Source organism: Colius striatus, chromosome 1 (assembly GCF_028858725.1).
Source record: "Colius striatus isolate bColStr4 chromosome 1, bColStr4.1.hap1, whole genome shotgun sequence".
NCBI classification, from domain to species: Eukaryota; Metazoa; Chordata; class Aves; order Coliiformes; family Coliidae; genus Colius; species Colius striatus.
The window spans coordinates 198,018,156-198,040,297 of record NC_084759.1 but is presented as its reverse complement, the minus strand read 5'-3'; the positions used below and the strand labels follow the sequence as shown (position 1 = coordinate 198,040,297).

At 39.5% G+C, this 22,142-nt stretch overlaps 1 protein-coding gene across 2 annotated transcripts in view; it reads left to right on the top strand.

The window, feature by feature from the left end:
* The first annotated feature begins 3,250 nt into the window (after positions 1-3,250).
* SEMA3A (semaphorin 3A) overlaps positions 3,251-22,142 on the top strand; it is a 173,231-nt gene continuing 154,339 nt past the window's right edge. For both annotated transcript variants that reach the window (XM_062019752.1, XM_062019743.1), the window contains exon 1: positions 3,251-3,427. In XM_062019752.1, coding sequence (XP_061875736.1) covers positions 3,316-3,427 — 112 coding nt within the window. In that variant the 5' untranslated portion in view covers positions 3,251-3,315. The remainder of the gene's footprint in view (positions 3,428-22,142) is intronic.

Genomic DNA, 22,142 nt, shown 5'->3' with positions numbered 1-22,142 from the left:
CACAGCATAAGACCAGAAAAGTTAAACAGAGGTCACAGGCACCTATCTGGGGACTGAGATGTAAAACACTACATAGAATGTCATATAAATGCCATTACAGAAAATAAAAATAAAATCTGCAACAAATATGGGAGACAGTGCAGAAGAATTGTTATTCCATGTGAGGTTGATGAGCAATAATTGAATAATTCATTAAAGTAATAATTCTGATCTTCTTTTCTTCAGTGAAGAACACTAGTTGAAGAACCGAGGAAAGTTTGGATTTTACTCCTTCCCTCTCTCTAAACTCAGCAGCTAGATAGCTTTCCAAAGACTAAACAAAAAAAGGTGAATAGATTGTCATTTGAAAGTGAGTTGTTGCCCACCCTAAATTCCCAGAGTTGACGTTTCTGGCACTTACCATAGGACTACTGGCCAAGCAGAGCTCCTTCCAAGCAGAGCCCTGGCAGAAGCAACATATGGCAATGGATGTTGTTGAGATATAAAGCTTCTTCAAGCACCACTGAAGTGCTGCCATTACCCCTCTCCTTATAAGGGGGTGTAGCATATGCTATCCTGACTAGCTGATTAGCACTACTTAGAGCTAAATAGTAGGAGGACAAATCATATGATCAGTTTTACCCTTCTCTGTGCCTTTCAATTGGCATATCCCACAGAGGAAGGCAAAACATGAATGGTCCCTCACATGAAGGATGCAGAAAGTATCTCTCATCTCTCCTAAAACAATGCTGTATTTTATGTCTCAGATGTAACCTTGGATAAGTTAGGACTTATTATATCTAACTCATATGTTTTCTGGGCAAAATACTTATTGACTGGGGACCAGGGATTATTTATTTGGTGGCTGTAAAACAGTCTGAAGTGTTACACATTCATTCTACAGGAGAAAGACAGAAATTTACCTTTGTACTCTCTTTTCCTTATAAGAAAATGAAACCCAGTTGTTCCTCATTTGTGCAACTAGAAGTAAATTGAGTGTAACAACATCATTGTAAAATGATGTGCTTTATAAAGTCCTGAATATGGTGCATCTTTTGTGTTTTATTTCTAATTGTTTGCTCAATACAAAGGGATAATTCATTAGGCCACTTCTCCAAATAATCTCAAAGTGACATGAATTCCTTTACAGAGTGAATGTCTGTAGCAAGTAATCCATGGAAAACAGACAGGCGTCTCTTGTCATTCTGGAGCTCTAATCCACTGCCTGGAGCATTAAAATGCTCAGGATAACAAGTGTGGGAATGACCAAAATCAACATTATTTTTGGATTTTATTTTCTTAACAATGTCGCTAATCAATAGAACCTGGCAGATACAATGCCATGGGATTAATGAATTAAGCTCAGGAAGCAGAAGAATTTGTTAAAGAGGAGAGGGGAAAAGCCCCTTCTTTTCCACTGATGTGTGAATATTAAGCAATGAAAGCTGCAATGGCAGAATTTCAGCCCTTGCTTTACCATAGCACCAAGCCTTGTTCTGCATGAGTCTTTACATTTTAATTAGACCATACTGACACCCGCATTTTGAACTGTGAACTTCAGTTTCAAAGTCAGGACTGTTTCCTAGATGCTAGTTTAATAGGTATGTCTGAACATACGAAAGAGTTGAGGTGTTCTGTAAAATTTGGAGTGTACTGTGGTCACCATTGGTAGGACTGTATAACAGGTTTTTAACCTGCAGTAAATAATTGTAAAGGGTAGGAAGAGGTCTCACTGAAATACTGTGGACTCTGGCACCATAAAGCACTGACAGACTCATTTTTTTCTAGAAAAGTATAGTACAAAAAAAAAAAAAGAGGGATCATCACACTTCTCTGATGATACCAATGTTTTGTAAAGGTTGATTGCCAGCATTTCTCGCAATATTGCAGTAGGACTGTAATACAGGTGGCATATCTGTGTAAGACATTGCATTCCAAAATGCACATTAAATTGATGTTCAGCACAGTAGGGAAAATTTAGTAAACCGTCACACACTAGAAGGGGGTTTGTTCAGATGTGTAGGAGGAAAGAGCTTAACTTTGCTTATATGTTTGTATTTACAGTTCCTTAACATTTAGAAGACCTCTGGGGATTTTGTATGTCCTATTGTTTAAACAAACAAAAATAATTATCTAGTTTCATTGCATAAAAATATAAGTTTATAATAATCACAAGGTCCTAGAAATTGGAAGGTTTGAAGTGTTTTTAACTTCTAAGAACACTTCAGAGAATACTCCAGTGTAATTTATAAGCCCCTCTAGACCCGTACATGTCTTGAACTGATTGTTGAAGTGGGCTTTACTAGGAATTTCTTTTGCTAGAGTAGTGCAGGAGGTGTGGAGGGCGGGAGGGTTACAGCAACCTTCCCTAACAAGGCTTTAAAAGCTTCAGTGGTAAAGTTATGCTGATGGAAGACTTTGTTAGTTGTTTTTAACCGGGAGCAACCTGAAAAGGACAGCGTTATGGGCAGGAGACGTTATTTACGTGGGTAGCAACACTGTGGGCTGTGTTGTGCTGTTGTTTTTAAAGGGCGATGCAGATCTTCTGATTAGAATCGTAAAATGAAATTAAAAAAAAAAAGAGAGGAAAAAACCAACAAACGTGGACAATGACATAAGCTCGTGAAATTTATAGCTCCGCGCCTTGCCCAAGCTCGCTGGAGGTTTCTGTTCCCTCCTCTCTCTCTGCCGCGATGCCTTCCTTTTTTTTTTTTCTTTCTGTTTTTTTTTTTTTTTTCGCATGTGCGTGCGGTGTGACAGCGGGAGAAGGGGGGGGTCGAGCGCTCCCGTTTCCCATTGTCAGCGTTCTCGGGAGCGGGGGGTAGCCGGTGTCCCCGCTGCCCCCGTGCGCGGGGAGAGCTGCTGTCCCCGAGCGCGCGCGGAACACGGGGCCGCCGTCGCGCCCGCCCCTGAGCCCGGGACCCGCCCGCCGCTCGGCTCGGGGAGCGGAGCGCCGGCCCGCCCCGGCCCGCCCCGGCCCACCCCGGCCCCGGCCCGGCCCCTGCCCCCGGCCCCGGCCCGTGCCGCCGCCCGCCGCCGTCGCCCGCATCATGCCGCCCCCCCGCCCGCACGCCACTAGCGCCCGGGGGCTGCCTCTTTTTCCGGCCCGCGGCGTGTGCGTGAGAGGGGCTTGAAGTTGCCCCGGCGGCGGCGGCGGCGAGGCGGGGGGCCGGGGCGGCGGCGGCGGGGCGCGGCGGGGCGCGGCGGGGCGCGGAGCCCACCCCCATCACCTGTTACCTCCGCTCCCCAGGTTGCCTGAAGTTCCCCGGCGGCGCCCGGCAGGACGGGGAGCGCCGCGGCTCCGGTTCGCAGGGACCCTACAGTGGCTGCTGCAGCATGGGCTGGCTCAGGGGGATTGCCTTGCTTTCCTTGGGAGTATTACTAGCAGGAAGAGTGAACTGCCAGCATGTGAAGAATAATGTGCCAAGGCTGAAATTATCCTATAAAGGTAAGTCTGTTGTTCTCTCCTCGGTGTTCCTGAAAACCTCTCCTCCTTGCCCCGTCGCTCCCCCACCCCTCCTCTCCCCACCTTGCTCCCGGATTTTCCTTATCTTCCGAAGGCGAAATTGGCATTAGGAGAAATTTCTGAGAAAATAGTTCAAAAGCCACTCCGTGCTACAGTCGGTACCTCGCAGTTTAAACACAGACAAAGAAGAGTTAGTTGCATTTGCAGACAAGGACTCCGGATCGTGCTGATCCGCGGAAGAGTATTTCTCAGTCTTGTGGTATTTCATCGGACTTCAAAACCATGAGACGTGTTTGGCCACCCTGTTAATCTCCCCCGTGCTGGGCATGTAGTGCAGCCACAATAGCAGATCCGTTTCAAGCAGCAGGGAATAGATCAAGATTTATATTTCCCTTTTTTTAGGCATGAAGTGGTTAATTTTCTAGTCATGAATATTCATTTTGTACAAATCTGACAATCAGATGCCTAACATAAGCAGTAGAAGGTGGGTTTGCCAAGAAACTATAAACTGAAAGGAACAGATCAGTCCAGAAAAGGAGGAAAGGACTGTTACGAGCTAGAAAATAACTGCCTATGGATGTTTGATGCAGTGCAATTTGTTTGAACTGGGGTTGTTTTCGGCGTAGTCTGATGCATTTCATTAGAGATCACAGGGAAGGTGTAACTGGAAAAAGAGCTGTGAGGTTACGTTTATGTTTGGAATTGTGTAATGCGACTCACTCTGCAATTGTCAGTAATTAACTTTTGTATGTATTTGCTAGTATTAAAGGCGGACTCTAAAGTAGATAGAGTGTTTTCTTTATCAGCATAATTCTGCTCTAAGAACATTTTCAGAAGGATTCAACAAAGCTGGAGAATGTGGGAAAGTTTAAAATATAAGAACTATAGAGTATTATTTCTGAAAGGGAGATCTATACGTCTAGGTGTGTATACATGTCTCTCTGAAGAACTACCTTCTCATAATTCTCAAATTACTGAAGGCTGAGAGAAGGAGCAGCAGCCACGGTTCTGAAACAAGGGAAAAAAAAAGTAACATGCTGCTGGAAAAAAAAAAGAACATGTGTGTGCGTGCCTGGTCATAGATGTCAATCTCAGGTTACAGTATCATGTCAATACATCTCTTGCCAGTAGAGATATGTATTCCAATATTTTTCATCTTTCTCATGCTGCAAATGAGAGGGAGAAAAATCCTGTCTGATACATGGCAGACATAATTTTCGCACTCCAGATGAAAAAAAATTAAACACCTGCAAAACTTTCATACAGTGGATGCACTGTATGAAATAAATACATGTGCAGGGTTTTATTAAAGAGCACACATATATGCATATTTTTGTGCATTCAAACTTGAAAAGATTTGTCTGGAAAGAGCAATTTAATGGGTTCAAAATCTGTTAAATTGCTTTTCATAAGAAAAGCCATTTGTATTTAACAGAAAATTGATTGTTTTTAATAATGGAGTCTGAAGAAAGCTTCTACCATAGTTACATGTCATGTCAAAAAGTTCATTTAAGACCACTTAATTGCTTCCAAACTTTTACAGTCATACTGAAACTCAGATTGGTAAATAGAAGCATAAATGCTATAAAATATCCTTTAAAGGAGTTTAACAGTTAATTAATTTTTTGGGTTTTTCTTCACCCTTTAAAGTTTGTTGATGGCTCAAGTCTGCTACTCCTGCTTCTAGTGACTAAATTGACAGAAACTAATTTCAAAGGATGGGCCAAACTGACTGATAATGCTTTGCTTTTTTTTTCTCATTTTTGTCTTCTTTTTTCACCCTGCTGGTACTGTATCCATATACAATTTACCAACATATTGCTACTCTGCTGATTGGTTGTTTTACAGTTCTGCTCTTGTTGGGAGAAAAGGTATCATTTTCATTTTTTCAAATATATCAATTTTTAATATACGGTCAGTCCTATATGTGCAAAACAGGAAACTGAAAGGAACATTGAAACTGTTTTTATAATTGGTGGATCATTGTTACAAGAAAATGAGTTCAAATGCTGAGCAACCCTCTTTCCTGTCTAGTAAAGAAAGTAAAGCACGGTTGATTCAAAGCAAGTTAAAAGTCTGACGACTTAAAGGAATTCACACCCTGGCTTTTGGTTAATATGTATACTTAATCACATATTTGACTTAAAACATGTGTAACCCTAAAAATCAGATCAGACTACTCACATGCTTTATGTTAAGTACTAGTGTAAATGCTCAGCCAGGTCAAGAGGAGCGTGTTGCCTGTGTTGCTGCATTGATCCCTCAGCATGGGGATATCCTTATTAGTCAGGGAAAACTAAGCCTTATCAGCTGCTGCTTTTCCAGACAAATTTTGCTTCCAGCAACAGTATTCTATGCACAGATCAGCGTTAACACCTTGCATAGAGACAGACTTATGAGCTGTAGGTATTGAAAATATGTCTTTTAGTCACTGACTGAATATCTTACATGCTAATATGTGTATCTCAGGGTGTACTCCACTGCTGTGTGACTGTGTGATACTACATGATTCATTTATATTGAAACTGCCAGCAATTAGGAGAAGAAGCTACCCAGTTACTTATTCATTCTGCATCTCCATGAAGGGTTGTGGTTGAGTAAAATAAACTTTTGATTTTGAAAAAAAAAAAAAAAATAGAGTGAAAATAATGACCCAAGTGACTTCTCTTTTCAGTGACTGTCACTGTGCTTTCTTTTAATGTGCTTACTTGTTCTTTTGCCTAAATAAATACCTTGGAGCTAATTGTCAGTGTTCTATTTCAAAAGAAAAGCGAGGATGTATTTTTAACTTCTTGTTTTTCTCAGCTAATTAGATGTCAAACATAGTTAAAAAGCTCAGGCATTTGCTTTAAAAGTTAGCAAAATGAGTCATGAAGGGTTAAATCCCTGCCAACCTTGATTTCCTATGGTCACTTGTTTTCAAAGGTCCAGTATTAGCTCTGCCATTTCCCCGGTTGCTGGATAGAAGTTTCGTTGAACTCCTATTCTTGCTTGATCTTAACTTCTTGTCATTCAGTCTTTCAGAAGATTAGAAGCATCCTATGGAGCATGTTACAGATCGGAAGAGGAAGAGAAAGTGTATAAATGCATAATACATTAAGGCTTCATCTGCAGTCTGAAAAAGTTTTTTTGTTTATTGCAAAATGGAGTTCTAGTTATTTGGTTTATATCACCTTGATTTTGGTGGCATATTAAATGAAGGAAATTTGAGGAGAGCACTAGGGAAAATCTTGTCCGTCTGAAATCTGTGGTGAAACTCCTTTTTGGTAGTTTCAGGGTTTTGCTCCGTACATTTTGAAGTTTCCAAGCATATTTGTCTTACTGCATGGATTGAAAGATTTTGCACAGATGAGATTTATCTCCTTATTTCAGACAAAAGGAATTAATATGATTAAAGGCCTGATCCAACATTCACTGAAGTCAGTACATTCTGGATCACAGCCTAGATGTGGTAAAACCAGCTATAAAACTGAAAGCTCAGTTGAGCCCTTCAACCTCTGAGCTCTTTTTGTGTTCTTCAAGGATTTTGTGCCATTATTGAAAAGTAACAAGAAATGTCATTGCTGATATGTCAAAAGTAAAGGCATATTTCCTTTAAGAACATACAGAGTTTTGTTGTTGTTATCTTTTGGTTTGGTTTCTTTTTATAATCTCACTGGCATTAATTTTGTTGTCAGTTGTGAGTCTCTATATTGTGTCACTAGGTCACAGATTCTGTTCAGGAAACTTCTGTTGAGCATGGAATTCTCAGAAAGATGGTGATCAAGTTGAGTGTGCAAAGTTTAAAACAATAAATATAGTCTTAACTCCAGATGGGTTTCTCATATTGTTTATTGTTTCCTATTTTCTTTTGCTGTCCCTTGTATGGGGAGGTAATGGCACAGAGATGGAACAAGCTACAGTAACCTTTAAATATAAACACATAAGGCCAATGAAAGAGAGAGTTTCCATTAACAATTCTTTGATTTACAGTTTTTTCCTAAGGCAACCCCAATTTTTGTCTCAACATGAATAAATCTTATGAACCTAACTTTCCCAAATCCATCTGTCTTGTCTTATTTGTCTATTGAAAATTGCTAAATGCTGTAGGTATGTTTTGTAAGAGTACATGTGTGGTTCTCCTTTGTTATTGTTGCTCAATTGGATACATATTACTTGAGAATAAGTAAGTAGAAAAGCATTGCACACAGATTTAGCTGTATTACTCTTTGGCTCAAATTCAAGCTGTATTAAAAATAAGTGTCTTGTTTAAAATTGCACTGATAGTGAGAACCCCTCCATCCTTGATGTACAGTTGATTTACAGTTTTATAGGATGGACTTTTATGTGGATGAAATCCTGGCCCTAGTGAAAGTAATGGCAAAACTTCTGTCCCTTTCAATCTGTCCAACATACTGTAACGAGGGAAGAACGACACTGTGCTGAATTACCTGTATGTACGCTAGTGTAAATATGATACGTGGTTTGTAGTTTGTTGACTCAGTCTGGTTGCAGTTGATGACCTGCTGGTGGGTTTGATTGTGGTTTTTCCTTTCCATCAAACTCTATACCTCACAATTCAATACCTTTGCAAATACTGGAAAGTGGGAGAGGGAAATGGGAAAAGAAATATCAGCAAGGGAGGCTGTCTCTTGAGGTAGGACCATTATCAGTGTTTGTCTTGGATTGCAAGGTATCTGCTTAAAAAACCTTTTGCTTAACCTGTGTTGTAAGAGTCGTCTGAGAGAAAAGTCTCACTAATGTACCTGCAAATGAGAGAAGGGCAGGCCAGACTTAGAAGGAAGGCAGTGAAGGAAAGCAAACTGGTGACTTTTACGGTCTAGGCATGGATTTTTAAGACTCCTCATCTTCCATTGTTCTTGACAGCATTTCTACATGGTTCTGGTGTTCGTGAACCTTAGTGTTCAATCAGTGCAGGAGGCTGGGGTGCAGTGAAGATGTCAGATATAGCTACAGCCTCTTCAGCCTTTTTTTTCCCTCAAAACAGTGAGTCTTCAGAGAAGATCTATGTGTTGGTCTTTCTAACGTTGGTTGAGTAGGGTCTTCATGAGACCTCAGAATTGTCAGAGCAGATAGCAGCACTACCATGCCTGCCTCTGACATGTCCCACAGGCTGACGGGAGGAGAAGCTGATGAAGGAAGTGCCTAAGCTCAGATCTTGCCTATATAGGGAAATTTTCAGATAGCTAATTAGGGCCTGAGATAGGCAGTGTAATTGGAACAAGGAGGGTGAAAACCTATCCCAACATTTTCATTTTGTGTTTCTAACTTTCCTATTTAATTCCAGTGGAAAAAGTGGTTTCTGAATTACAGAGCCTCGCTTTTCTGAGAAACTGGATTTCTCTATAATTATTTGTGCTGTACAATTTGCAAATGACTGCATTATTCATGGAAGGTGCAGTATAGACAGCAGTGGAAACTCTACTTTTGCTGTGGATAAGGTGTTCAGCACTTTTATTGTTTATTACAGCATTTTTAAGACTCTGATATAATGAGAAATTTAAACATTGACAATTTCACTGAGCTCAATGGATCTACTGATATATGAAGTCTGCCTTAAAATTTACTCCTGTCTTCGAAGATTTTTGATCAGGGCTGAAGTACTATCTGTTTGCATAGGGGTTACTCAGGTGTGTATTTATTCTACAAGGTTTAGCAAAAGAATATTTAAAATAAGAAATCCAGACTTTGCAGATTGCTACAATGTAAATGGTTATTTATTATAATTTCTCCTGCATGTGCCTCTGTATGTGTGAAGTTACATGAAGTTCCATCTAAGAAGAAACCACTAAATGATTTGCATTTTTAACTCTTTATTTTTGGTTGGAAGTGTTAATTTTTCTTTAGTGGAGTGCTATATTCTTACTTATAATGTGATTTTGATTTGCCTAATCACTAATTCTTCATAGAGCCTTTAACACCCACAGCTGCTGAGAGACATCTTTTTTATTTACTTCCTCTGGCCCACGGGCTTTTTCTTTCATGTGCAAACCTTGAAAATTGCAGTGGAAGCACAAACAATACAAAGTTGCTCCAATATTTTGAACATTTTATACATTGAACCAGGGTCAAGTCAGACTCTAGTCAATCTGAAGCAAAATCACATCTTCACCTGAGGCAGTACCTAAATGACTAAGAAGAAAACAAATCTTTCTAAATGATGTCAATGGTTGTGACATTTTCCAGTTGTTTGAAAGCTAAAAAGGGTAAAATTGTCTTCAGGCTCTCACATGCTTATTTTTAAGCAAATGTGTGGGGTGGACCCTGGCAGCTCTGTGTCAAAATTGTAAATGAAAGTTCTATAGCTTGTCCTGATGCTCTTGTTAATTAAGGTTTCATGCGAAAGTTGCTGCTGGTGTTGTGCTGGTGCTGGTGGGCAATTCAGCAAATTCCTTCCCTTGCAGGATTAAAGCTCACGTCAGGAATGTCTGCAAGTTCATGGTCCTCCCACATACAGCCTTCATATAGGTTAGCTGCACTCTTCCAGTAACAGCTGTGGATGGTGAGAATAACTGTGAGGATAGTACATTTACTTGACTTTTCTTATTTTTTTCCAAGTGGGATAGTGCCCCAATATACAAGAGTGAAAAGGATGGCCACAGCTGTTGAGAGCATCAAAAATCTTAAGATCCCGGTGGCCTTTCTTCTGCACCACAGGAGGTTCTCTGTGGTGTCTTTCTCTTTCTTTTTGACTGACACAGTCAGCCACATTAGGCTCTTTTCACTGTCAATGGAAGGAGAGGTTCCTCCAGAGAGCTAATCTTGGGTTAGGCAGAGTGAATGAGACTTTAAGGTTGCTCTTTGCTTTTCAGTGACTGTAAAAGGAACTAAGCTTCTTGTTCGCTCATTTAGTGTCTTTCTTCTGGAAAGGTATTAAAAGAAGGTACCAATTAAATGTTATGGAAGAACTTAGGTTGTATTCTGATCCACAACATGCTAATTTAAGAAGCTATCTCTGCTTAAATGAGTATTTAAAGTTGTCTAAAAATCCAACTGATTAAACTTAAGTATGCCTTCGGTATCGCTGATCTGGAGGTCATCTGTGACTCCACCTAAATTTGCATCAAACTTTCAGTTACAGCAAGAAATGTATAGTACCCCTACATTCTTCATCTTCTTAAAACAATTACCTAACTTACTTCTCATGTTTCTCTTGTCTCTCCTCCTTAATGAGCTCATCCCAAATCCAGTGACACATGCTGGAAGTGACTGTCTGGGGCTGCAGAGCTTTACTAATTTAATAGCTTAATCATTTGGAGCTTTCAGTAAGCTGTGCCCTGACCAGCTCTGTTACTTTCTGAATATTTCTAAACTTTAAAATCAAAATGTATTCAAGATTCAATTTTATATATGACAATTTGCAAATAAAACTACATATATGTGAAATTCAGAGAACAAGTGCCTCGACCCTGATACTTTTCTTTTTCAAAAGAGCTATTTCAATGGTGCAAGCAGGATGAAATCTAATATAGGTTAATTTCCACAAATTCTAAATAGACTTACTGTTTGGGGGATTCTTTCCTCACTTTGGGGATTACAGATTCCCCTTGAGCTAGACACATCTACAGCAGTGTCTGAAACGTGTGAGCACTTGTCTACTTTGTGTCACATCTAGTTTTCATCCTTTGCTGTTTGATAGCCAAGTGCAGTAAAGTCAGAAGTTTTTGACATTCTTCTAATGTTTTAAAGTTGTTTGACGTTTGTTGGGCCGCCTGCTTATCTCTCCGGCTGGATGTTGCAGAAACTTTAGAAGTGAGCAGTCAAATAAAATTCTCATCTTATAAATATTTTTGTGCAAAGTTGGATCTTGCAGGGAACAATCTGAGGAATGAAGTAGTTATTTGCTTTCATCTAACTTGTGGAAGTAGGAAAAAGAAAGCTCTCCTTTACTCTCCACTCTAATGAAGCAAAGCTCATGTTGATTCTGACGGCCCCTCTTGGCTTCTTTTGAAATTCCAGCCTTGTGTGAGAAAAGGACACAAAAAAGCTCTGTGAGATAATTTAAAGGATTTAGAGCTGCCTTTCAAGGAGGAGGGGCTGGCAGCCTTTTCTAGAGGCAACAGATGATAAATACAGCTCATAAGCATCCAAAAGAGCTGCAGAGTGCAGGGTATAGCTTTCATCACTGCAATGGCAAAAGCTGTCGTTTGCTAGATATGAATTCCGTGCTGGGCCAGGACACAGAGTCTCTTAAAATGAAGTGGAGATATCAAGGTGCTAATATTACTTTTATTTCTTTCATGGATTACTCAGTGGAACTTCATTACTTTTGCATGAGTATAGTGTGAAATGGTTCTGACTCCTGATGAAGCTCTTTTTCAAAACACTGAAAGGTCATACCAGTGATGATGAGTGTTGCTCTTTAGAATCTATAGGCCAACTGGGTCTCAACTCCATCATGCTAGGTACTGTACAAGGTCCCCATTCTATAAGGCCCATGTGGTAAGTCATAGAATCATAGAATGGTAGGGTTGGAAGGGACCTTTAGAGATCATCTAGTCCAACCCCCCAGCAGAAGCATGTCCACTTAGATCAGGTCACACAGGAACAGTTGAAATGTTGTCTGGGGATCTTGGAAAAAAAACTTTATATTCCAGATTGCTTTTTTTCTCACATTCTGTTCTGTTACTGCAGATGAACGACTGTATCAAAACTTTTTGCTCTGATGACCTTGCAGCCAACAACATAAATGCTACCTGTAAATTGCATGGTTTGGAAATGTCTTTATTTCTAATTTGCTGCACTTCCAAGATATACCAGAGTCCATCCACTAAGACCAAGCATATATTCAGATGTACAGCAGGTATGATAACATTTTCAAAGAACTCTAGTTGACATTTCTCTGAAATGTCCTAAATATCAGTGAAACAGTATTTGTAGGATGTTGGTTGTGTGAGTAGAACTACTCAAGGAAAAGAGAGAAATCTATGTAAGGTGGAAAAAGCGCTTGGTTGCTTGGGAAGAGTATAGGAACATCACTATACTCATGGAGGGACAAAACCAGGAAGGCCAAAGCCCTTTTGGAACTCAACCTGATAAAGGAAATAAAGGAAAACAAGAAGGGATTTTTCAAATGCATCAACAGCAAAAGGAAGATTAGGGAAAATATGAAACTGCTGATGAACAAAGAGGGTATTCTGATTACAGAAAATGCAGAGAAGGCAGAACTACTGAATGCCTTCTTTGCCTCAGTCTTGACCGCTAAGGCTGGCCGTTGGGAAATCCAGTCCCTGCTTGATGGTGTGATAGTCTGGAGAATGGAAGACTTTCCCTCGGTGGATGAGGATGATGTTAGAGACCTGTTGGGCAAGCTTAACACCCATAAATCTATGAGACCTGATGAGATACACCCATGAGTGCTGAGGGAGCTGGCTGATGTGATTGCTAAACCACTCTCTGTCATTTTTTAACAAACATGGAGGACAGGTGAGGTGCCTGAGGACTGGAGAAAGGCCAATGTCATGCCAGTCTTCAAAAAGGGCAAGAAGGAGGACCCAGGAAACTACAGGCTGGTCAGTCTTACCTCCATGCCTGGAAAGGTGATGGAACAATTCATCCTGGATGTTATCTGAAAACACATGAAGGAAAATATGGTCATCAGGGCGACTCAACATGGATTCACAAGGGGAAATCTTGCTTGACCAACATGATAGCATTCTGTGACAGTATAACTGGCTGGCTAGATGCGGGGAGAGCAGTGCATGTCATCTACCTTGACTTCAGGAAGGCTTTTGACACTGTCTCCCATAATATCCTCATCAGAAAGCTCAGGCAGTGTGGCTTGGATGAATGAATGGTGAGGCAAATTGAGAGCTGGCTGAATGACAGAGCCCAGAGGATGGTGATAAAATGGAGCCAAGTCAAGTTGGAGGCCTGTGGCAAGTGGGGTTCCACAGAGATCGGTTCTGGGGCCAGTCTTGTTCAACATCTTCATCCATAATCTGGATGAGGGGCCAGAGTGTACCTTCAGCAAACTGGCTGATGACACCAAACTGGGAGGACTGGCTGATTTCCCAGAGGGCTGTGCTGCCATTTAGCAGGATCTTGACCAGCTTGAGAGCTGGGCAGAGAGGAACCTCATGAGGTTCAACAAGGACAAGTGCAGAGTCCTACATCTGGGAAGGAGCAACCCCATGCACCAGTACAGGCTGGGGGTCGAACTGCTGGAGAGCAGCTCTGCAGAGAGAGACCTGTATGTGCTGGTTGATAATAAACTAAACATGAGCCAGCAAGGTGCCCTTATGGCCAAGAAGGCCAATAGCATCCTGGGATGCGTCAAGAAGAGTGTGGCCAGCAGGTTGAGGGAGGTTCTACTCCCCCTCTACTCTGCCCTGGTGAGGCCTCATCTGGAGTCCTGTGTCCAGTTCTGGGCTCTCCCACTCAAGAGGGACAGGGAACTTCTGGAGAGCGTCCAGCACAGGGCCACCAAGATGTTCAGGGGACTGGAGCAACTTTCTCATGAAGAAAGGTTGCAGGATCTAGGGCTATTCAGCCTGGAGAAGAGATTGAGGGGGGACTTCATTAATATTTCCAAGTATTTGAAAAACCTATGTCAAGAGGATGGGGCAACACTTTTTTCTGTAGTGTTCTCTAACGGGACTAGGGGTAAAGGGCAAATGCTGGAACACAAAAAATTCCACTTTAAGGAAAAACCTCTTTATTTTAAGGATGATGGAGCCCTGGCCCAGGCTGCCCAGGGAGGGTGTGGAGTGTCCTTCTCTGGAGGTTTTTAAAATCCTCCTGGATGCATTCCTGAGTGACCTGATCTAGGTAGACCTACTTGAGAAAGGGATTTGGACTAGATGATCTTTATAGGTTCCTTCCAACCCCTGCCATTGTATGATTCTATGATTCTGTGATTATTAGCATGGTGAACCTCCATCCATATTGCTGTTCTAAATATGTGTGTTCAGTCTAACCATAAAAAACTGATCTCCAACTGATCTCCAAGCAAGTAGGTTTTAATCTCAATTGAAAAGATTTTGATATTTGTTGATTTTGAAAGTAAATTCATCATAGCCCTTTTTCTGTTCAGGGTGGAGTATTGAGATCAAGATTAACATTCTACTTTTTCAGATGTTGTTCCTCATTTGTGATGGAACAGTAATTACAGGGTATTCTACTTCCTTTTCTGGTATCTTTTTACAATTTTGTGTCTTTCATCAGTCTTTTACCCCCACTCAACTCACATCCTTTAGTGGACAACAGTCACACAAATTAGAGTACTTTTGTTATCCTTACCTACAAATGAAAGCTGGAGGTTAAAAAGAAACCCAGCACCACAGCTGATGATACACAGGAAGTCTGTACTGTAATTGGAATCAAAGAATATATAAAAAATGTGAAATCCTATTAGTTCTTCAGCTCTTCTGTGTCAGCTTCACCTGTAAAGTGGTATTAAGTGATCTCTTGAGGAATTGCTTGAGGCCAGAGACTTGCCATGCTTATTCAGAGCTGTATCCTACTCTCAGAATAATCCCATTAATGTGTATATTCAAACTTCAGTCAGAATTTATATTTGATCAACATACAAAGGTCTTACAGGTGCTTTAAAGTGATTGTAATAATTATATTCACAGCTGTATATGCCTGTGACACGAAACATATGCCTATTATTCAGAAAGCATATCTAATTGAATTAAATTTGGATATTCTAGACAGTTCTACAAAGGTAGTCCTCACAATGTTTTTTGGATTATCCACTTCCATTTCATACTAAATACACTGTGAAAGTGATTACAGGAGACTCTGGAGAAGAAGAGCCTTTGTGTTTAGACTTTGCAATACTGTCTACCAAAGCCATGTCAGTGCTTGCAAGATCTAGACCTTTTTCTCTGAGTTTAAGGTAGGCCTCTTTTTTTTTTTTCTAATCATTGATGATAATTATATATTAAAATTAAGAAAGAATTAAAAGATGTAGGTTTTTTTCTTGTGCTTATCCGACAAAATCAAAAACTTTTCCACCCAATCTGAACATACTTTTCCAAGCTACTGATGTTTAACACTCATCTGCCTCTACTCTAGAAGTGTTTTCCTTCCTAACAGATTCTGGACACAAAACTTTTATTTATTATTCCCAACCTAAGCCACTTGGGCAAATGTTCAGTCATCAGTTAAGTTGGTTATAATTGTCTCATCATTTGTGACTCATTCACTGGAAAACTGTTGCTTGAGAGACCTAGTTCAAACCTAACAATGAGGACTGAAAGCTATAATAAATTCAGAGGGTGAATTCCGTACCTCTGCAAGATTCACATCCTCATTCCTAAAATACATATGACAACACCTGTTCCCTACATCAGCCTGATCTATGTGAAAATAAAATTGGTTGTTCATATAGTCTGCATTCTTCAATGAATTAACTCCAGGAATCTTTTCTATTTGCTTTTAATACTTCCCCATGCCACTTACATGATGTAATGGCTGTTTTGAATAACATTCTTTTTTTTGATAATAAAATACTTATTTTTGTGCCATTAATTAAGAAATAAAAGATTTTTTATGATTTTGGTGTACCCTTGAACTTCAGGCACAAGTTTGTAGTTTGGCTTTTAGACTAGGGTGTCTTACTTAACTATGTGTTACATACTTTCCTTTCTGACAGTTTTGCTAGTACTAGAAGAGCTAAGTCCAATCCTTGAGACTGGCAAATAGACTGACAGAGACCAATGTAAAAGGTTAAGTTTACTGGAGTAAAAAAACTTTTCAATATGTCTTAAAAGATAGCAGTAGCATGTCTTGTGTATTATTATTCTACACTAGAAATTTTAAAACTATCATCAATTATTCTAGTGTAAATCAAGTGTAACTTCATTAAATGACTGTTACTGCAGTCATATGTTTAGACCACTGATACTGCTAATTGACATTGCTCCAAAGGGACTGAGGACAAGAGTAATCAATGCAATTTCTGTTTTTTTTTTAACAGAATTTCCATAGCTGAGACCATAAGCAGCCTTTTTAAGGTCATTTCTCATAGCTGCCACTCTCTTGGAAACTTTTCCTATCAGCGTGTAGGAATAGAATACATGTTGACTTTTGTTTCACTGTAGGTTCACCCCCAGTACTATGCATAGAAACTATTTTACCTTATGCCAGACATATGGAAATGATCAATGTATGTAAATTACAAAAGAGGTGAAATCCAGATTTTTAGACTAGGAAATATGTACTTGTTTCTGGTTATCAGACACTGAAACCACACCAGAAAATGAGACTTCAGGCCTTAAGACTAGTTTTCCTTTAAAATAACAAGTGACAGGTGAGTAGAATAGTAAAGATTTTTGATAATCACCGTGAAAGCACAATATTGTCCTGAGCTGAACTACTTAGGTCTCACAGACATCACGGTTTAAGAGACAATTGCTTGCATGTGTGGAGCCAGAGCATGAACCTGTTCTATGTAAAGGTGAACTGTTCTGGGACCCACTTAGGAGTGAGTACATACTATGGGCAAGTGCTCAGTAGTAAAAGTCAAGTTTATTCAAACATAGGGTTTAACAGGCAAGACCATCTTAAGTGTCTGCTATTAATTTTCCTCCCCTGATGTCATACTGTGTCCACAGCACAATGATTTGAACTTACTCTAAAAATCAGGCGAGTTGAAGGACTGAGTTATTTTGTTGGGTTCTCAGTGACCTAGGGAGCAAAAAGCAAGAGCTTAGGTCATCTCTGCCTTTCGAATAAGTTTGTAAAACTACTATCCCCTAGATGGTCTCTAAGAAATCCGTCTTTACTTTGCAACCAAAAAACAGTCACTATTCTCCCAAAATTTTCCATTCCAAGAAAGCTGATTTTTTTTTATTATTATTCAGTATTGCAGAGTAAGAGACTAATCTGAAGTCTGACAGGGCTTTATTCTAAGGCATTGTCATATCTTTCATTCAGAGCTGAAAAAATGGACCCAGATCACTGGGTTTCATAAATGTGTGGAGAAGCTGTCAAAGCTGCTATTTGCATGTGAATGGCCAACTGAGGTAGGAAGGGAGATATGTAAATAATTCTCTAGCTAGCTTCTGGCAAAGTTCATTGCATTTCAAAAGTGCTGTGAAAAGCAGCACCATAAAACTTTAACCTATTCACAGGTATGGAAACTCCCTTGCCTTAAACAGATCTGCTGTAATAATGACCACTTGGGGAAAAATGAATCTTTAAAAGCAATATCAGGTCTCCCACTACTATACATTTTCTATTTCTTTAAATATTTTTTAAAAAGAAACTAAAAAAGCCACATCACCTCTTCAACTCCAACACTGGAAAAAGAAAAAAAAGGAACAGAAAAAGCACACAAGATCTAAGCAGTAAGCAGATGTAGACTTTCACTGAAAGTCTGGAATACAAGTGTGATAGCAGTGGAAGAAATGTAGAGGATTTGAGTGTTATTCTGAATTATGTCAGGATATGACCCAGGAGGCACCAAAAATAATCATTACTTTAATATTCCCTACTAACCACTCAGCATTTTATTATTCTACTCTGCTGCTGTACTTCAATACTTGCTCAACTAGGTAGAATGGGTGAATATTTTTGTGTAAATGAGTCCTTCAAAAGATACATTTCTTCATGCATCCAAAAAGGCAAAAAAGTGAAAGTAAACAGCAAAAAAATGAAGAACACGGATTAAAATGAAAATCTTAATAGGCTCTGAGCCAGGCAATTTTCTACATGTTTTATTGTACCTTGTGTCTGCTTAGATAGAATTGGCATGTGTATATATGGGGAAAGATTTACTAAGCCATTTATGTCTGAAACGGCTCCAGAAACTGTGATTAGGCAGGCGCAAGGACTAGGAAATGTTTCCAAAGTAAAGTTCACCTCCAAAGGTGATGTGGATTATGTACCTACCCCTTAATTGTGAGATAACATGAGACTGTTGCTGTAGTTTACCAATATCATTTCCCCCAATACTGTTTTGCAGTTTCCATCTATTTACCTTGAAATACCATTATGTATTTAATTCAAGCTCCATAATTCAGTAAATAGCTTGTGTCACCCCTGTAATCATTTACAGCATACATCTTCTTTCTCAGAAAGCTTCTGCGCACTAATTCGATCTGGTTACCTTGTGCTGAAAAGAACTCAACGGAGACAAAGTTAAATGCAATTTCATTCACTGAATTTATAAAGGGCAATTATTCAAAGGCTTTGGGATTTGCTCAGTTACACTAATATTCCTGTAATGAAGTGTCATTTGTCTTGGTATTTACCAGAAGATTAGAAATGAAAAAACAGGACTGATCTTTCAAACTCCGACTCACATGAGTAGTCCCATTGATTTCAAAGTATATGGTACTCATGGCGTGAAGTGACCTTTTGAGAGGTTATACAAGTTCTTCACTTACAAAATAATCAACAAAAGCAAGAAATTTTAACAATCACTTGAAATTTCTGAGCTCTGCCGCCTTCTGCATTCTTTCTGGTGAGAATTAGGGCGAAAACTGTTCAAAATATTGCTCAGTTCCCAAATGAAACTTTTTGTTCAGTAGCAATCCCTCTTGATCCTACTTATCCCATGACCCCTCTGTGAAGAAGAGCATTCTTCTCCTTCTACCTCAAGAAGAGCATTCATTGCTTTACTATGCTTCATTGCATCCTCATGTCCAGACTCTCACTCAGTCTGATGGTTGAGTCCATTTAAATATGTTTATTAACATAAAATTTGATCAAATATTTTTGAATGCTCAAATGAGTTTAAACAGAGTTCTTATGCAGAAGAACATCATGTCTTATCCAAGCCTGCTCACATTTTTGCTGTTAACAGGTCTTTCCATTAAAACCTTCTGTGCAGCAGTCCATCTGTGTGAATGTAGCAGACACAGATCAGCCTTGAAGCAGTTCTACTGATTCAAGCACAGTAACTTTAGATCGGTAATATTGCAGTGTTGGAATGGGGTTTCCATAATGCAGTTGTACTGTTTCACTAACTATTCCCATGTCTACCAACAAAGGGCACAGCATTGTGGAAACTTTTATCCCTTACTGGAGTATTACATATTTACTGTAGCTGTGGCTCCAGGCACTTTGAGTGAAAGTTGCTACTGCTTGCCTCTCGCGTGAGCTTACTGGAGAGGGCCCAGGAGATCCCCCCACAGCAGGACACACCAGAGTTCCTTTCCTGCCATTCCAAATATCCGGTAACTCTAGCAGGAGAGCAAGGAATCCCTGCTCCTTTTCAAACATCAGTCTGATAAAGTGGGGCAGAGAGCACGGGGCCATGTTCTCTCTCACCCCAGACATCTTGTCAATGGTCTCTCAGTGCTCTTTGCAAAACAGCAAGAGGAATCTCAAATTGCAGCCACTCAGATCTAGCCACTTGTGCAGACACTTCTATTATCCTAGAATTTATTGTGGCCTATGTCACATGTTAAGAAAATGCAGAAAGTCTGAAATGCAGTGAAGGGTGGTGAGCAATAAAATTTTTCACATTTTATGATAGGTATACATTTAAAGAAGGAAGGAAAAAGAATGTTTCCTATTAAATATAGGAGCGGAAACCATTTGTGGCATAAAATCCAATAGGAAACACATTTTCACTACTTCTGATTTGTATTGCAGTTAGCTGTGAAGTCCTTCAGTAGGCTGTAAGGGGCATTGATTTAATTAATTGGAGCTGTTACTTAAACTGTGTTAGCAATTGGAGAAGAACCCACAGTAAGTAAACAAGTAATGAGTAAACAAGTCCATGATGTCTTGGAACAGACACTTAACACTTTTCCAGTGCTGGCCAAGGATCATGTTGAAAGGTAGAAATTGCATTGTATACTAACATATATACAAGAGACTCATATATAAAGAAAGCCAATTACTATAAGCCAGTCTATGAGCACAGACATGAGACACCTATGCAAAATACGTGGATTGTAAATGCAACACAGGAAACTCCCTGACTCTCCCTCCTGACTACTCTTCCAAAGGGATTTTTTGGGGTCTGACTAAGCTCAGCCTATCCCTCTGCTAATTTGAGTTAACGAACCCCCCAAACTCTCTGAATTCTCAAAGTGTCCTTAGGTGCATGCATGCATTTACCTACATAATGTATACAAATATGTAGCTATTTACACACCCATACTTGGACCAGATCCATAACCAGTGCAAAATTACACCACACCTTGTTGCAAGTTATTTTTAGCTGCTCCTCAATTTAAATGTCTAATTCAAAAGTAAGTTTCAAAATAATGAATGATGTGTTTGGTGTTTCAGTGGATATAAACATTTGTGTTGCATAGTGGATGATTTAAGCATGAAAGATCTTGCATTCCTAAACCTGTTACAGAATGTGGGTAGGAGGTGGATCTTTTCTCCTTTGCTCATACTAGGAAACAAAGAATGAATGAATATTTGTCATGATGTTTTATCAAGACAGTGTTAATATTAATTGAAGATACAAATCTACATTGTGGAGAGAATAACAGCCTGCTTACAGTAAAAAACCAGGACATTGGCCTTCAGGATTTGTACAGAGTGTTAGCAATGTTGAAATTGAAACTGCCTAAGCCATGAGCCTTCTGCAGCAGTCAGTTAATTAGGCCGAATATGGAGGAGATTAAATGCTATTTAAAAGTAAAACAACCTAAATCACCACCACCAAAAAACCCAAACCTTAATCAAACCCAAATCAAACTAAAAAACCTACACTAAAAAAACTAGGATAAAAAAACTAGCACAATTTTATTCAACACTGACATAAGGATTAGCTGAAACTGTGCCGCCTTCTATCTCTGTATTTTTTCCTTCATCACCCATGTCTGGTCATCAGTAGTAACTGGATTAGGCTGGCTTTTGGTCTGTCTGGATATCACTGCTCTTATGGTCACATCTCCAAGGTCAGCATGGAGATTTCTCCATCAGTGTCAGGATTAATGCTCCGTCCTGCCCACAAGGACAAGATGATCCTCATCTATACCTGCTAGGGAAGAGTTTTAAGAAAGAAATAAGGAAGCAACAAAAAAAACCAAAAAAACAAACTAAACAAAAAAACCAACAAAAAAAAGAACAGTTGTTTTTTTTTAGCAGTGTTCCTGTGTTTTAAACTGGGAATGGAATGGAATTTTATCCTTATGTGCATTTGTAAAAAACAGTACAAAACAAAACAAAACAAAAACCCTGACAACAAAAACACAAACCAGAGCTATTTCTAATAAAAACATTACTCATACTAGTATAATAGCCCTGGCTTTACATTTATTGGCATAAATGCAAATTTATAAAGCTATGTGGATGTGTGCCATATGCAAATCCATCCATCCATAAATCAGTGTATAGACTGGAAACTGCACAGCTGAAGTAACTGTAATGGTAAATGAAACCTTTCACCACCAGGTCAAATGCAATTCAGCATATGGGGTAAATGAAAAAGCACTATCATTCAGGAATTGATCTGTGGCATGTGTGAAATGGGCGAGTGACCAGTGCACACTGTTCCCCATTGCAACTGTCACCTCAGGTTTGAACTGACAAATAAGTCTGAGCTGAGCTGTGATGGTAAAGCCCTGAAGCAACCTGGCTGATGACCATTCTCTCTAAGTCATGTATAAGTAAAGAATTTGCCTTATGGGACTGTCTGGTAGTGTATTACAAGGATTAGGCAGGCATTTTCCATCAAAATGAATTGTCAATGAAAAAGGAAGTTTCCATTTAATCAAAATTTTCCACCAGTTCTATCCAAATGAAAACATTATTTTGGATTGTTCTGCTGATC